This window comes from Narcine bancroftii, chromosome 6 (assembly GCF_036971445.1).
Source record: "Narcine bancroftii isolate sNarBan1 chromosome 6, sNarBan1.hap1, whole genome shotgun sequence".
NCBI lineage: Eukaryota > Metazoa > Chordata > Chondrichthyes > Torpediniformes > Narcinidae > Narcine > Narcine bancroftii.
This window is the reverse complement of record NC_091474.1, coordinates 97914231-97933227: the sequence shown is the minus strand read 5'-3', so window position 1 is coordinate 97933227 and position 18997 is coordinate 97914231. Positions and strand designations below refer to the sequence as shown.

Sequence of the window (18997 nt, the reverse complement as noted above, 5' to 3'; positions counted from 1 at the left end):
CAATAACTCCAACAACAGCAATGATCATGTAGCATACCCTTAGAAAAGTGTTAAATGCTTCCAGCATTTTCTAACGATTTGTTTCGGGGAACTGCAGATATTTCGATTCACATCCGTGGCGGCGGTTTCCCTTCCTGGACCTTGACAATTATATTATGTGAGATTCCCATAGGGATATCAAGTTTGAACATCACTTAAAACAGCTATTTTTAAAATAAATTACGACATCGATGTTAATTCTGGGGTTGTTTTGCAATTTGTGAAACTTGATTAAAGATGGGAATATACGTGGTCCTGGGATGTTAGAACCGAAGCATGGAACCCAGAGCGTTAATAAACATGTCTGGGCATCCAATGAGGCCGGGGAAGTCCGTTCATCATCTGGCCAAATGGAGGCGAAAGGTTGGTAAATTCAGCCCGAGGTGATGCCTGGCTAAAATGTGAGATAGTAAAGTGATCCATGCGCGCATTAGCACACCTGTGAATCACGCTAACTTCTCAAAGGTTGGATGATATGTAAAGAAGGAAGAAAAGGGAAGGCACAAAATGGGAAAACTACAGATCACGAATAATGAGGATATTGACAATAAACGGAAGAGCAGGGTTGGAACACGGCATGCAGCGAAATGCAGCCCCTTTGACTCACGATATCTTCGCGGATAATCATGATCATTTAAACGAATGTCACGAGGCTGCACTTCCCCTCTCCACCATTCACGGCCTATTTTCGTTTCTCATTCCACCTGTTACGAAGTCCATAGGACCCCCAAACCCAGCCGCAATAGATATGAACTACAACACAGGGTTACTTAAACATAAGCAGTTTTTAATTATAATTGATCAAGAAAACAGAATTAAACTTTAGTTTATTACTTAACCTACCAAACCTACTTAATCACCCCTCTGACACTAAGTGGAGGTGTGTGTAATGATTATTTAAGATTAGAAAAGTTCTTTGCATCACAGTCCAATCTCACTGGTTGCAGCCAATTCTTGTTCTGTGCACAGAGGTTAGCATTAACAAAGTTCACCAGTCTTCGGTGCTTAACAGACAATGGTTACCACTCAGGAGGGTTCTTACTGGTTTTCAGAGAGAGATTCCTCTTCCAGAACATCTGCAACTGATTCCTTCTCAATCAGTTTTGCTGACAAAACTTGCCCCCTTCAGACCTTTTAGACAGTCAGTCTTCTCCTTTGACCAGACACCCTCCCAAAGGTGTGCAAGCTTTGTCCTTCTGGAATTGATTTCTATCTCCTCTCTCTCTGTTTCACACCCTCCCTCTCTGAGAGCAAAATTGTTCTGTCCCTGCCTACAAAAATCACATGGTCTCCCAGGCAAGCTGCATGCTGATACTTGGTTGCTCATTTGTAAAAAGCACTCTGCAAAAGTACTGCAAAAATTCTGTTTTAAAATGTGTGTGTGCAAGCTGCTCTATCAATTCCTCCCAAGCCACCTCTAAATACTCTGTCACATACCGCCTTCCCTCGCACCACATTTCGGGTCTGCACATATCTTCATTGAAAACAATGGCCATAGATTTTCTTTAAACTTTACCCTTCTCAGGATGAACTGATGTCTCCAGTATTTGATATTTCCAACCTGTAAAATGAAGTGGGCGTGGTAAAGGGACATCAAGGTTAATAGTACATCTACTCTAGACAATTGCCAACTAGGAGGATGAACCGATTGTAATAGCCATCAGGCATAGCAAAAATGAAGAAGACAAGGACATCTATGAAGAAGGAATCAACTCACGACAATGGGGATGATTTTAAAATCAAAGCAACATCTGGAGACCTTAAATGATATAAATAAAGTGGTGACTCAGAAAACAACAAAATGGAAAGGAGCTCAGGTTTCTGACCAGAAAACCCTCGCCACATCATGCATTTTCCAGATTCATACAGAGCCAGGATATCTATTTGCAAATTTTTTTAAATTGTGAAGCAAGATAAAATAATGTTGCACTTGCACAGATGATCATAAGTAATGAGGAAGTAGATTTCGAACGCAAAGTCATCGTCTTTTATAGTTTGTGGTGTACTGCATTTAAAACATATCTCCATTCCTTCCCTCCCTATTTACAGAACCACCCCGATGCCCCTGCTTGCTGTTTTGCCCTCCTTCGCTTATCAAACTACTACCTGCTGCCTTTAGGTCCGTGCTCCTCCCTTACCCTCCCCCCCCCATCATTTTGTTCAGACGCCTGCTGACATTTTCCATACTTAGATAAAGGGCACAAGCCCAAATCATTGGTTATGTATCTACCTTTGCTACATAATGGACACTGTTTAACCTGCTGAGTTTCTCCAGTATTGTGTTTTTTTTAAAATTCAACCATGATTTCTGCAGACTTCTGTGTTTTTCTTTTATTTTTTAACATAACTATTAGACAAATACAACATTTCCACGATAAAATTAAACCTTCCCTTCCTCCATTCATTCTCATATCCTAGCCTATCTAGGAATATTCTAAAAGTCCCCATTGTATCAGTTTATACTACCCCTAGCTGCTTTCAAGTGCCCGGACACGGATAATGCACCGGCAGACGTGGCGGGGTGTGCAGTTGAGACATCCAGGTGGGTGTGGAGAAGACGCCTTTCTGTCACCTGAACATGCCGGCTGAAGGAGAGCCACGTCTGAGCAAACGCCGACTCCTGTGGACTGTGGCTGTAGTCCCACTGCTGCTTTCAGGTGCAATGGGGGATTCTCAGAGCCGGAGATTAGACCTACAAGGAGGAGGGTTAGGTAAGTGCTCCTGCTGGCTGCGTTCTCCACTTGCAGGTAGCCTCCCAACAGCTGCATAGGGGTAGAATATGTGGCTTTACATCGGGGTATTTTGACCACCTGAAACTGCCTAATGGTTGAGCCTTTCAGACACCCAGTAAATCCCTAAATAATTGGCAGCATCTCGGAAGAAGAGAAGAATTCTGAGCACATCAGGCCGAGAGAATACCTAAAGAATTGATGATGAAATTTAGTAAGTCCTAAATCGTTGCAATCCATGAGATTTGCTTAACTGACAGGAAGCTGGTGCTGAAGTGGGTATGGTGGGGTGGAGCAGACTTGAGTGTTTATAAAGCCTGTCAATAATGGAAATGAAAATATCAACAGTCATTGTAGAACTGCCAGGAATGACAGTGAAAGCAGATGCACTAGTAATTTTTAAGTGGACATTTGTTAGATATTGTTGAAGAGCTTGTGCATGAATTGCAATGATGTTGGTGAGAAAATGGAGAAAATTAGAAAGAAGGAAAATGAGGTTGTATTCATTCTGAGAATGATCATGCAACAATGATGATTTGCACTACAGAAAACAGGTGGAAAGTCTCATGATATGGTGCTAGTGTGGCAGCTCACCACAAGGCAGGTGAACCGGCTCTGCTTATAAGCCACACGTGGGGCAGCCAGCCAAAATGGCACCATCAGGGGTTTACCTTCCTTCCAGCTTGGGGACCTCATGACACCTGGATGATGTCAGCACCCTCTAGCGTGGTTCTCAGCCAGGTCTGGGCTGAGAGTATAAGTGCAGCCCAGCAGCCTGCAATAAACTAGTCTGCTCACTGAGCTCAACCCATCTGGTTGCGTGTGTTATTGCAGGAGCAGTGTAGCCACCGCTACACTAGAATAAAAACCCAAGTTTCAAAGTAGATAAGGAAGGATATGGTCGTGAATTTGAAGGACGAGAAAAGACCACACTCAACTACACATTAATATATTGGTAGTGGATAGAGTAAAGAACACCATGTTCCTCAGAGACCACTTAGCAAGTGATCTATCCTGGACAAACAACATCTCCTCAATTGTCAGGAAGTGGACAAGACCACCGGCCACCATCGTGTCAAACTTCCACAAGAACACTATCAACGGTGTCCTTGCCAATCGCATCACAGTGAGGTACAGTGGCTGGTGAGAGCTGGATTGGTGGTTAATCCACAGGACCATAAGAGCAGCAGAGAAAATTGCCCGACTTTCCCTCTCTCACATTCCCACCCCCATTGATGTGATCTACTGGGATCATTGTCTAAGGGAGGGTCACAAAATCATTAAGAATCCCAATCACCCGACACACAGCTTATTTTAGCATATCCTGCTAGGAAAGTGGTACAGGAGTATGAGAGCTAGTACCACCAGATGAGACTGCTGAAAGACAAAATAACACCAACCATCTGCCATTTGACCATTTATTGAATTTATGTACTTATATTTGTCCTGCATATGTATGGATTGTCTGTATGTGTATTATGTGTCATTATATATTTGCATGTTTTGCACCAAGGACTGGAAAACACTGTTTCGTCGGGTTGTACTTGTGAATCAGATGAATTTCACTTCTATTCATTGTGGGTGTGATCAGCACCTATCAGCATGTGCGTGACTATCTTTGCTGATCTTTATGATATACAAAGTGTGATTAACAGGTCTACTTGGCGTCAGTCCACCCTGAGACATGTTAAATAAAAATTGTGCCATAATAAATTGAATGATAAATAATATGCAAAGCAGGAATCCTTAAATGAGTCACTGATTGAGTCTGTTGTTCAGGAATCTGTTGCAGGAGGAGTAGCAACTGAACATGAACCTGGTGCTACAAGTTTTGTGGCTCTTTCCTGATGGCAACAGCGAGTAGAGTATGTCCTGGATGGTATGGATCCTTGATGGTTGATGCTGCTCTCCAACAGCAGCCTTCTCTGTAGATTTTCTAAATGGTGGGGAAGGTTTTACAGGGGAAAGTTTTACTGGACTGTATCAATTACATTTTGCAGGACTTTAGCTGAGTGGTATTGATTCCCCATTACCAGGGTGTGATGCAGTTGTTAGGATTTTCCACTACACATTTGTGGCAGTTTGCCAACTGTTTCAGTGTTGTGCTAAACCTCCGAAAACACCTGAGGAAGTAGAGGTGTGGGTGTGCTTTCTTCACTGTTACATTAATGTGCTGAGACCAGGATAAGTCCTCCAATATAAAACACATAGTTAACAGAATACAGAAAAGATCTACAAAGTATTTGCCAGGATTGCACATAGACCATAAAATATTACAGCAAGGTAAATGCAAACATTGTTTTGCCACCCCATATATACCAACCATAAACAATCTATACCCTCCCTATCTCATGGACACCCATCTTTCTTTCATCCGTGTACCTGTCTAAGATTCTCTTCAATGCCCTAATTGTTCCAGCCTCTACCACAACCCCTGCCAATATATTCCATGCACCCACAATTCTCTGTGTAAACAGTTTTACCTCTTACGTCCTCACTAAACTTTTCTTCCATCACTTTGTGCTCTGGTATCTCCCACAAAGGCTGCTGGCTGTCCATCTTCTGCATGCATCTCATGATCTTGCAGAACTCTATTAAGTTAGCTCTTGTCTTTCATTCCAAATAGAAAAGTCTGATCTCTGCTAACCTGGCAAATCTCCTTTGCACCCTCTCCTTGACTTGCACATCTTACCTGTAATGAGATGAACAGAACACAATATTGTAAGTGTAAACTACGATGGGCTGCAACACTATCCACAGCACACTCAACTTTTGTATCATCAGCGAAAGTACTGACCCATCCCACTACTTCTTTGTCTGGGTTGAATCTCAAAATTACAAAGAGCAGGGGTATAGAACAGATTCCTTTGGAACACCACTAGTCAGTAACTCCAGGCAGAATACCTTCTGTCAACTAGCAAAGTCAGAGGAAGTCATGTGATGGAGTAGTGACTGGTAAGAAAATACCAAGCCTCTCCAGAAAAGTTTAAAAAAGTAAAGAAAAAGCAAAGCCACAAACACAGAAACTATAACAAATTAAAAATAAAGGTGTGAAGAAAATGGCAGCAAAGAAAGAAAAACCAAAAACAACGGGAAGAAAATAAGAAGGAAAAACATCGGAAGAAAAAGGTGAAGGCCTTACCAATATGAGGAACCCCACCGTGGAGAAAGAAGCCCGCTCCCTGAGGTCAATGGAAACCCCGAGCGCAGAACTGCAAAGATGGCTCACGGAGCCAAACAGAAGTGCGCAAACGTGCATGCGCGATGCACACAACAAAAACAACACCGACGGGAGGGGGGACCAGCTGAGCAGTAGATCTCCACAGCTTGAACAGACAAGAATAACCCAACAGCAAGGCTCCCAACAGGAAAACATAGAAAATAACGGGAACAAGACGGAAGAGAGTAAAAAAGGAAATCAGAAAAACAGCAAATGACCAACCCAGAGGAAGAAACCAACACCAAGACACCTTTAATAAAAATAATAAAAACAAAAATACCCAACAAAATAAAATAAACAATCCAACAAGAAAATCAGAAGAGACAGAGGTAAAGGACACAGATCCTGGAGTGGACTCAGAACAAGAGGAGGGAGAACATCAAACTCTACACAGAGAAATGGAAGATGAAGGGAAGGGACAGTACATGGATAAAAAAATTTCAAGAATATATGGAAACAATAAAAGAATGCTGACACAAGAATTAAGTGAAATAAAAATAAGAATAAAAGGTACAGAAGAAAAAGTGAATAGATTAAAGATGGTCATGACAGATATAGGAAAAAAAGTAGACAAAGTGGAAGAATGAGAAACAGCCATAGAAATGGAGGTAGATGACTTAAAAAAAGAAATTGGAAGAATCTGATATAAAAAGTTAAAGAAACACAGGAGCTGTTAGCTCAGAAGATAGACATAATGGAAAACTATAATAGGAGAAACAATATAAAGATAGTGGGCCTTAAGGAAGATGAAGAAGGCAAAGATATGAAAGAATTTATAAAAGAATGGATCCCCAGGGTCCTAGGAAGACCAGGATTACAGGAAGAAATGGAAATAGAAAGGGCACACAGAACATTAGCCCCTAAACCACAGCCACAACAAAAACCAAGATCCATTCTAGTAAAATTCCTAAGATATATGACAAGAGAAAATATATTGGAGAAGGCAATGAAAAAAAATAAGAGAAGACAAAAAACCGCTTCATAATAAAATTGAAAGTTAGGTAGCCGTAACCCTCCAAATTGAAAATCCCACATCAATTTTTTCACCGCCACCCTAGGAAATTTTCCTTTCCACAAAAAATCCCTAATTACTTAATATAAATCCTTAAAAAATCTTTTTTGTAAACAACAAGGAATTGATTGAAATAAATATTGTATATGAAGAAAAATATTCATTTTTATAGTATTAATTCTTCCTAATAAACCCAAAGGTAAATCTTTCCATTTAACTAAATCAGCCTTAATCTTCTTCATTAAAGGAAGATAATTAAGTGAATATAAATTTTGGTAATCAGTATTAACATTAATTCCCAAATATTTAATTTGTTTCGTCCACTTCAAATTCATAATATTTCTAAACATTGAATAATCATCTTTACTAATTGATAAAATTTCACTTTTAGTCCAATTAACCTTATAACCAGATAATTGACCATAAATCTCTAAGGAATCTTGAAGTGCTGGCAGAGAAACATCAGGATCCACCAAGTACAGCAAAACGTCATCCGCAAATAAAGTTATTTTATAATCTTCATTCAAGACTCTCATACCTTTGATACTATCATTCTGACGTATTAATTGTGCTAGAGGTTCAATAACTAAAGCAAACAAGGCGGGTGATAATGGACATCCTTGTCTAGTAGATCTTGTTAAATTAAAGGATTCTGAAAGCAAACCATTAGTAACAACTCTAGCTTTCGGACCATTATACAGAGCCCTAATCATACCAATAAATGAGAGACCAAATGAAAACTTTTCAAGTACTTTAAATAAAAACTTCCATTCTACTCCATTGAATGCCTTTTCTGCATCCAATGAAACCACCATTGGATAATTCTTCTGAGATTTAGATCTATTTATCAAAGTAATTAATCGTAGAATATTATCTGAAGCATACCTATTTTTTATAAAACCTGTTTGATCATGATGTATTATCTTTGGTAAATACTGAGCCACCCTATTAGCCATAACTTTAGCCACTATTTTATAGTCTACATTTAACAAAGAAATAGGACGGTAAGAAGCTACCTGTAAGGGATCTTTATCTTTTTTTGGTATAACTGTAATTATAGCATTAGAACAGGACTCAGGTAATTGAAAAGTATCATAAAGTTGTTGTATTACATTCTTAAATAAGGATGATATATCAACATAAAAAGTCTTGTAAAACTCAATAGAAAAACCATCTCCACCAGGCGCTTTTCCATTTGGCATATCTTTTATAGCCATTTCAATTTCACTATCCGTAAAAGGTTTATCTAACTCTTGTCTGTCTTCTTGAGATAGCTGTGGTAAATTAATATTTTTCAAAAAAGAGTCTATTGCATCTTCTTTTACCTCTTTACATTCAGTCAAATAAAGTTTTTTGTAAAAATTACAAAATTCATCATGAATTTCTTTTTGACTAAAAGTAATACCCGATTTATTTCTAATAGCTGGTATAATCCTAGATAACTGTTCTTTTTTTAATTGCCAAGCTAATACTTTATGAGCTTTCTCACCCCATTCATAAAATTTATTTCTTGAACGATTCAACAGACATTCAAATCGATATGACTGTAACTTATTATACTTCAACTTTAAATTAGTTAATTGGATCTTTTGGAATTCAGTAGCTTTCTTTTGAAATTATTTTTCACAGATTGTTATTTTCTTCTCCAAATCCTCAGTTTCTCTAACTCTCTCTTTCTTCAGTTTGGATGCATAACGGATAATTTGACCTCGTAAAAAAGCTTTCATTGTGTCCCACAAAACAAACTGATCGGAAACAGAGTGAACATTATTAGCAATGAAATCCTCAATTTGTTTTCTCAAATAAACAATAAATTCTGGCTTTTATAGTTACATAGTATTAAATCTCCATCTTAAAGTATGTTGTGTAACTTGAGAACTTTGATATTCCAGTAATAACAATGAATGGTCTGAGACTAACCTTGCCTTATAATCCACAGATATAACCTTATCCTGTAAATGTGCCGAAATTAAAAAATAATCAAGTCTTGAAAAAGAATTATGTCGAGAAGAATAAAAAGAAAAGTCTTTCTGTGTAGGATTAAATCTACGCCAAATATCAACTAAATTCAAATCTTTCTTCATATTATCCATATGTATCGCCATCTTAGATTTCTTAATTACCTTTGGATACTTATCCAATAACGGTTCTAATACCATATTTAAATCCCCCCCAATCATCACATTGGAATTAGCTTGTCCCAATAATAAAGATATTTCTGTAATAAAAATAATAGCAGCTCAATTTAGATTTCTTAGCACATTAATGGCCACACAAGATATGCCTAGTTGGGCACAGATAGAATTGGCAGTTATTTCTGAAAAATTTTCAAATGAATTTTTATTTCGATGGAATAAAAATTTGTTATGTACTTATGATGTACCAATATTGAAACATTTAATGAATTTATGGACAAGTAAATTACATAAAATGGGATTGAAAAATAAGTGGTCGGGAAGATTACCATTATATAATAATCAACTTGTTCATTTCATGGTATCTAATACTATTTTGAAACAATGGGAGGAGAAAGGAATACATAATTTATCTGACTGTTTTTTAGAAGGTCATTTTTGTTCTTTTGTAGAATTGCAAAAGAGATTTGATATAAGTGGTTGTTCTATATTTGTGTATTATCAGTTAAGATCTTTTGTAAAACGGGTATGCGGTCGTCAAATGAATTTACTGTCTGAAACTGATTTTGAGAAATATATGCTCTCATTTCCAAAAAAAGGTTATATATCAGGTTTGTATCGTATTTTGTTGGAAAGTGAAAGTAAAATAGATTGGGATAAAGATAAAATAAAATGGGAAAAAGATTTAAGTTTAACAATAACTGAAGAAGATTGGCCTGAAATCTGCTGTAATAGTGTTCGAAAATTGATTAATGCTAGTTTGGCGAAGATTAATTATAGTTTTATACATCAATTATATTTAACACCCGAAAAATTAAAGAAATTTGGTTTTAGTAGGTTAGATCTTTGTTTTCGTTGTGATCAGGTTTCTGGTATTTTTTTTACATGCTGTTTGGTTGTGTGATCGGTTACAACAATTTTGGAAAGGTATTCAATCTGTATTTAATAATCTATATAATCTTCATATTGTGTTAGACACTGATATATTTTTATTAGGGAATATGCAACCGTTGATTGATTTAGAATTAGATAATTACCAGATCTCTTTTATTTACTTAGCGCTGGCAGTGGCCAAGAAAAGTATAGCGATTACTTGGAAAAATAGAAATGTATTGTCTTTAGATAGGTGGTATTCAGAGATGAAGTTTTGTTTGGTTATGGAAAGAATATCTTTTTCTATACAAGATAAGATGTCTTTTTATGAGTTAAAGTGGACCCCATTTATTGATTATATACAATTTAAATAAGTTTGAATTAATCTTTTTTTTTTCTTTAAAAAAACTTTTTTTTAATTATATATTTTTTCTATATATATGTTTTCTTTTTTTTCTTTATTTTTTTGGTTTTTTTAAGTTTTTTTTATTATTAGTTTTTTTTTCATTAAGTTCTTTTTGTTTTTGTTTTTTCATATATATTCTTATATAATAAAATTTTTTTGGATTAATAATTAATACTTAATTAATTTTTTTTGTTTTTTATATATATCGATCTTTTTCTTAAGATATATTTTTTTATTTTTTTTAATTATACTAATAGTATTAATTCTTCACTCTTTCTCGTGCGGGTGGGTAGGGGGGGGTTCGGGGTTAAAAATAGTTTTTTTTTAGTCTTAGTTTTTAGTTGTTAGGGGGAGATGCCGAGATTGGTATTGTATTAACTATGTTACTTTGTATTTGTATTACTTTATTTTGTATTTTTTCTGTGCGTAAATTACTTACTTTCTTCATATGTTAAAATTAATAAATAAAGTTTTGAAAAAAAAAAGAAGACAAAAAACCACTGGAATAAAGGTTAAAAAAACATTTCTACCCAGACGTAAGTTTTGAACTCCTGAAGAAGAGGAAGGAGTTTAACAGAGCAAAATTGGCCCTATGGAAAAAAGGTTATAAATTTATGTTAAAATATCCAGCAGTGCTTAAAATGGTTATCCCGGGGCAACAAAGCAAACTGTTCTTGGATCCAGAAAAAGCACGAAAATTTGCAGAACACCTACAAAACAGACAGAGAGGTGAAGAGATGTAACAAGAACAAAAATGACAACAAACTATATATAAAGAAGAAGAATAAACTATAAGTAAGAACTAAGAAGGGAAAGAAAGGGAAGAAAGGAAATAAGGAGGGAATTCAGAGAGTAAGCTTTGTTATATTTGAAGATTAAAATCTTTTCTGGGGGGGCTGGGTGGGGAAGAATAACATCACTGCGAAATCAGTTGAAGCTTGCGAGCGGGTTCGCAATCCAAATGGAGAGGGGAGATGTGGTTGCCCGACAAGGGACAAAGGGCAACTCAGAGAGGGGAGGGACTATTGGGGTTAAAGGAATTTTAGATATGGGAATAGTGGAAATATTTTATGTTTTAGAAGTGTTGTCTTACAATGTGTTCAAAAAAAGAAAGCAGAAATGGATAAGAAGGGAAGGTGGTGATGGGGAAATGGAAAGGAAAGGTAAACAAAGTATGAAATGGCCATGTTGAACTATATGAATTTAAATATTAACAGAATACATAACCAAATCAAAAGGAAGAAGCTGTTAAATTTACTGAAGAAAGAAAAAATTGATTTAGCATTTGTGCAAGAAACACATTTAACTGAAGGGGAACACAAGAAATTAAAGAGAGATTGGATAGGGCATGTAACAGCAGCATCATATAATTCAAAAGCCAGAGGAGTAGCTATATTAATCAATAAAAATGTACCAACCAAAATAGAAGAGGAAATAATAGATCCAGCAGGGAGGTATGTAATGATAAAATGTCAGATATATTCAGAATTTTGTAATTTACTCAATGTATACGCAGCTAATGAAGAAGATCAAAAATTTATGCAAGATATCTTTTTGAAGATCTCAGATACACAAAGGAATATACTAATAGGAGAGGAGTTTAACCTTAATTTGGACTCAAAGATGGATAAAACTGGAAAAAAGACTAACAGAAAGAACAAAGTAACCAAATTTATAATTAAATCAATGCAGGAAATGCAACATTTGAATATATGGAGGAAACAACAGCCAAAGGAAAAGGAATATTCATATTATTCAGGTAGACATAAAACATACTCAAGGATAGACCTATTCCTGCTATCAGCCCACATTCAAGGAAGAGTTAGGTAAATGGAATATAAAGCTAGATTGTTATCAGATTACTCACCCTGTTATTGGCAATAGAGCTGGAGGGCATTTCACCGAGAATGTATAGATGGAGATTAAACTCCATGCTACTTAAAAGACAGGATTTTAGAGAATTCATTGAGCGACAAATTAAAATGTACTTTGAAATAAATATGGGATCAGGGAAAGATAAGTTTTTACTATGGGACGCAATGAAAGCGTTCATCAGAGGATAGATAATAAGTTATGTAACTAAGATGATGAAGGACTACAATCGGGAAATAGAACAGTTGGAAAGGAAAATAACAAATACAGAAAAAGAATTAGCAATGAAAGAAGATACAACTAAAAGAAGAGAATTGGAAGACAAAAAAAATAAAATATGAAACATTACAAACATATAAGGTGGAGAAGAACATAATGAAGACAAAAGAGAAGTATTATGAGCTAGGAGAAAAAACGCACAAAATACTAGTGTGGCAGCTTAAGACAGAACAAACTAAAAGAACGGTATTGGCATCAAGGAAAAAGGACAAACAAATTACATATAACCCAATGGAGATCAACGAATACTTCAGGGAATTCTATGAGCAACTATATCAAACTGAAAATGAAGGGAAAGACGACAAAATAGATGAATTTCTAACTAAAATTGAACTAGCAAAATTGCAAACAGAGGAGCAAAATAAATTAATAAAACCATTTGAAATAGAAGAAATACAGGAGATATTAAAAAAACTACCGAACAATAAAACATCGGGAGAGGATGGACTCCCAATAAAATTCTATAAAAAATTTAAAGACTTATTAATTCCTCCTTTCCTGGAAGTAATGAACCAGATTGAAATAACACAAAACATGCCAGATTCATGCCAAACAGCAATAATTACAGTAATACCAAAGACGGGGAAAGATCCACTAACACCAGCATCATATAGACCAATATCTCTACTTAACACAGATTATAAGATAATAGCTAAACTATTAACAAACAGATTGGCCGACTGTTTATCAAAAATAGTAAAACTTGATCAAACTGGATTTATTAAAAAAAGACAAACAACGGATAATACCTGTAAGTTCATTAACTTAATCCATGCAGTACAAGGAAATAAAACTCCAACAGTGGCGGTTGCTTTAGACGCAGAGAAAGCCTTTGACAGAGTAGAATGGAATTATTTATTCAAAGTACTACAAAAATTCAACCTACCAGAGAAATATATTAATTGGATTAAAGCATTATATAAGGGACCATTGGCAAAAGTGACAGTAAATGGATATATATCAAACCAATTTAAATTAAGCAGATTAACATGACAGGGATGTCCACTATCTCCCTCATTGTTCATGCTAGCTATAGAACCACTAGCAGAACTGATAAGGACAGAAAATAAAATAAGAGGGATAAAAATAAAAGAGAAGGAATATAAAATCAGTCAATTTGTAGATGACATCATAATATACTTAACAGAACCAGAAATATCAATAAAAGAATTACATAAGAAATTGAAGGAATATGGAGAAGTATCAGGGTACAAAATCAACGCAAATAAAAGTGAAGCAATGCCAATGAATAATGTGGATTTCACAAAGTTTAAGAAAGAATCACCATTTAGATGGCAAACACAAGCAATTCAATACCTAAGTATACAACGAGATAATAATCTTGGCCATCTATACAAACTAAATTATCAGCCATTAATGAAAACATTACAAGACCAATTAGAGCACTGGAAAGACTTACCACTAACACTGATAGGAAGGATAAAATGAACATCTTCCCAAGGATACAATACCTATTTCAATCATTACCAATTCACCTAACAGAGAAATTCTTCAAGGAGCTAAAGAAAATAATAAGGAAATTCTTATGGAAAGGGGGGAAACTGAGGATAGCACTAGATAAATTAACAGAATGGTACAAACAAGGAGGCTTGTCACCTATATATATTTGTGACTATATATTTCTCATGAGCCCTTCCTGTATTTTGCTACCTAAATCTAATGCATGCTTCCTTCTTATTCTTAACTAGCTTCCTCACCTCTTTTGTCAATCACGGTTCCCTTTTTCTACCATCTTTTCGTCTCAGTGGGACAACCCTATCCAGAAGCCCACGCAAGTGGTCCCTAAAAATCCTCCAAAATACTTATATGATTTCTCATTAGAACATTTGTTCAAAATTTACTCTCCCCAGTTCCTAACTCATCTCATCATAATTAGCCCTTCCACATTTAAACACTTTACCATTTTGCCTTCATTTATTGCCTTGACAATAGCTATTCTAAAGCCCAGGGAGTTATGGTCACTATAACTGAAATCCTCCCTCACTGAGAGATCTGTCAGCTGATCAAGTTCATTACCCAGTAATCAATCGAATCTGGTGTTGTTCCATTTGGCTGGTTCATATACAGTGTCAAGAATCTTTCTTGAGCATTCCTCGCAAAGAGGTAAGGGAGCAAAACTTTAGGAGAAATGTTAGAGGATACTTTTCCACTTGGGCAGTGGTGGCAGAATGGAATGATCTTCCAAATGAGATAGTTGCGGCAGGGTTCCTCCTGTCATTTAAGAGACAAAAAAGGTTGATGAAGGGAAAGCTGTGGATGTTGTCTATTTAGGCTTTAGAAAAGCTTTTGTCAAAGTTCCCTACAGGAGGTTAGGAAAAAAGGTGGAAGCATTAGGTATAAATGAGGAGGTAGTGAAATGGATTCAGCAATGGTTGGATGGGAGGTGTCAGAGAGTAGTGGTAGAAAATTGTTTGTCCAATTGGAGGCCGGTGACTAGTGGAGTTCCTCAGGGATCGGTCCTCGGTCTACTATTGTTTGTTATATATATTAACAATCTAGAAGTAGGGGTGGAGAATTGGATAAGCAAGTTTGTGGATGATACAAAGATTGGTGGTGTTGTGGACAGTGAGGAAGATTACCGTAGATTAAAAGGTGATTTAGGAAGGCTGGAGGTGTGGGCTGAGAAATGGCTGATGGAATTTAATACAGATAAGTGTGAGGTGTTACATTTTGGAAAGGCAAATCTAAATAGGTCATATGCATTAAATGGTAGGCTATTGAGATGTGCAGAGCAACAAAGGGATTTAGGAGTTGTGGTAAATATCAGCCTCAAGGCTGATACTCAGGTAGATGGTGTGGTGGAGAAGGCATTTGGAATGTTGGCCTTCATAAATCTGAGTATTAAATTCAAGAGTAGGGAGGTTATGATGAAATTGTACAAGGCATTGGTGAGGCCAAATTTGGAGTACTGTGTACAGTTTTGGTCACCAAATTATAGGAAAGATATAAACAAAATAGAGAGAGTGCAGAGAAGGTTCACGAGAATGTTGACAGGATTTCAAGGTTTGATTACAGGGAAAGGTTGTGCAGACTGGGGCTTTTTTCTCTGGAGCGTAGAAGATTGAGAGGGGACTTGATAGAGGTGTTTAAGATTTTAAAAGGGACAGACAGAGTAAACGTGGATAGGCTTTTTCAATTAAGAGTGGGGCAGATTCAAACTAGAGGGCATGGTTTAAGATTGAAGGGGGAAAATTATAAGGGGAACATGAGGGAAAATTTCATTACGCAAAGGGTGGTGGGGATGTGGAATGAGCTTCTGACAGATGTGGTTGAGGTGGGTTCATTGGTTACATTTAAGGAAAGACTGGATAGTTACATGGATAGGAGAGGACTGGAGGGGTATGGACCGGGTGCTGGTCAGTAGGACTAGGAGGGTGGGGATTTGTTACCGCATGGACTAGTAGGGCTGAACTGGTTATATGGTTATATAAGTTTGGATGTGTACATGGAGGTGAGGAGGCTTTTAGGGTTATGGGCAGATAGCAGGACGGTTGAGCTAGTGGAGTTGTTCCAGTGAATTGGTGCAGACTCGAAGGGCCGACATGGCCTGTTTCTGTGCAGTAAACGGTTATATGGTTATATATCCCTCTTGCAGCAAGGAGGTGCTAATCAACATTTGCGAAGTTGAAGTATCTCATATCAACAAACCTGTTATTTCTGCTCCATTCCAAACTCTGCCTACTTCCTTCCCTGTTCCTCAATGTCCTAAATGGCATTTGAGAACCCTTACACTATTTACAGTACAGTGATCACTCCCTTCCTATTCCAAAATACCACCCACACTGACTCAGTAGACAAAATTTCAACTTGTAAGAAGAGTGCTGGGAATTATTTCCATGGATTGAAGAGGCTATGTTGTGACTTCATGGAATTCTATGAAACCCAGCGAAGAATAATAAGGCGAGAACCCTTTCCCGAGGATAAAGGAGCCCAAAACCCAAGGACTACATTCAATATAAAAATCTGACTGCTTTAAAAGCAGCAAAAATATCTTCAAGAATCTTAGCTTGCTGGCGGATGTCACGTGATGACATGGGGTTAGGATGCCTCATCCTGACCCTCCTGAAAATTTGGTTAAAAAAAATTACCTAAAAAGTAGTGTGACTTGTATAAAAACTCTTTTAAACAATTTCTGAATACTTTTGCCTACTCACAACCATGGGGAAAAAGAAGGAAAAAAGAACTGCTGATGACCTACCTGCAGAAGATAGGAAGAAATGGGCAATGAGGCCGGGGACTAGCGTCTCAGCTGTCCCAGACATGGATAAGCAGCCTTCACTGTGGCAATGAAGTCGCACCCAGTGGCATGGATGATGGCACTAAAGGTGAAGAATCTGGAAGTCGAGCAGTCCCATCCAAATCGGATAGTTACTCTTCAGAGAGTGACCAAGGAGAAGATGAAGGCCCAAAAGATACAGAACCTACTATCCCCAGGGAAGTGTGTAACGTGGATATATTTAAGGAGGTTAGAAGTATGAAAGCAGAAACGAAAGCAGAAATAAGTAAGTTAACTGAATTTATGAATATTATGAAGAAACATAGAGATGAAACTGAACATGAAGTTAATAATCTAAAAGAAAATGTGGAACAAGTTAGGGATAGAATGTCTCATATTTTTCCAATGAGACCATTTAAAATCAAAAGCTTTGTCAAAAAGTGGATGTCTGGGAAAATTACTAAAATTGTGAATTTGAAAGAGGAGATGGAACAAGAAGATATGCCACAATTTTTCAAAAATCAATTCCAGAAGTACAGGGACAAGAAAACTTTGTGGGGGAAATTGAGAGGCCCCATAGAGCCCTCAGATGTAAACCACCCCTGAACAAAATCCACATTCAGTGATGATAAAATTCCCAAGTTATAAGGATAGAGAAAAAGTATTGAGAGTAGCTGTACAGAAAGCTCGTCAGAGAAGGACCACTTGTGTCAAGTATTATGAGCTCCTGTTTCAGTAAAAGGCGATTATCACTATAAGGGATAATATAGGCAGGAGGAACTGAATGATCACAGTTAACATTTAATATTTCACAAAAGCACAACATAAGTTACAGCCCAGCGATAATTCGATACATTGGAAGAATTGAGGGAAGGTTTGTCACAGTCCGTTCTAGAATTCGATACATTTGCAAAGACTGTGATTTTGCAAAGGGAGAACCACGCGAACTGCTGAAGAAATAACAGCCCTTTGAAGCAGCTCTTGTGGCCACAATTTTTGTAGATTTTAGAACAAAGCAAGATCTGTGAATGACTGGACCTTTTTGGTGGATTGACCTGTGCAGGAGAGTCTTTTGGGGAAGCAAACTACTTCATTTTGATTGTGATTAAGAGTGAAGGTCACTTGGAGAGACCGGCGCACTGGTCTTGGAAGCTTCGTGGAGGTGCTCAGTTCGAGTCTTGCCTACAAAAGGACCAGGAGTGTTATAACCACAGCTCGTGTGGATGGACATTTCTTGAAAAGCAATACAAGGAGAATTCATGACTTTAGGCCATTTCAGTTCGGGCCTCTGCCTGGAGACCGGCTATGGGGCGGATCGAAAATTTGGAACTTATCAGTCAGACTGCAGCTCAAAAAGGTTGCTCCAGCATCCTATTCAAAGTAGATGCATCTTATAGTGCACTCCGGATTCCCGTGGAGATGGGACGACTGCTGCCATAGCCCAACCCGCCGACATGACATCATTGAAGCACGCCGAAGAAGAAGAACCCAATATACTGGATCATGACAGCCCTAGAGCAGGCCAAGCAAATGCTTATGATGTTCTCAGCCTGTGTTGGTGCTCAGATTGAGATCCAGCACATCCTCGGTAAGGCCATTAATGCCATGAAAACTCTAATGTCTGTGAGGTCTGAGTATTATGTCATTGAGATTAGAAAACGATTCCTTCAGAGGTGATGGAGAAGCAGGTGGCAATTTGAGCTGGAAAGGCAAACAGAATGTAGGCACCACAGACGAAGGCAAATGCTGCTTGTTAGCCGAATAGCTCTGGTAACAAAATGGACGTTGCAGAGGTTGGACAGATCCCAGGGAGCTGAATTTTGGAGTAACGTTCTCACCAAATTTGATGATGAAGAGTGGAGGAGGCATTTTCGTATGTCGCGTGGTATCCTTCACTTCATGCTGGAACTCATAGAACCTCATCTAAGGCTTCAGACAACAAAATGGCAGCAGCCATTCGAGCCTGGACTCTGATTGGCTGTTGCCCTGTAGTGGTATGCCAGCCCTTGTGAATATCAATCCATCAGTACCATCTTTGGCAAAGCTGCATGGTGGTGCGGCACATGACTAGAGCTTTGAAGAAGGAAAGTATTTCATCTCCCTGCCAAGTGGAATGCATCTCCAGGACACATTTGATGGCTTTGTATAAAGGGGCTACCCAATGTGAGCTGGTGCCATTGATGGGTCACGTATTC

At 37.5% G+C, this 18997-nt stretch overlaps 1 protein-coding gene across 1 annotated transcript in view; it reads right to left on the bottom strand.

Moving 5' to 3' along the window:
• Positions 1–134, bottom strand: part of LOC138736396 (G-protein coupled receptor 15-like) — a 32838-nt gene extending 32704 nt beyond the window's left edge. Inside the window, exon 1 of the mRNA XM_069885872.1 lies at positions 1–134. Within this exon, the coding sequence (XP_069741973.1) occupies positions 1–67 (67 nt within the window). The 5' untranslated portion in view covers positions 68–134.
• Positions 135–18997: the final 18863 nt, after the last annotated feature.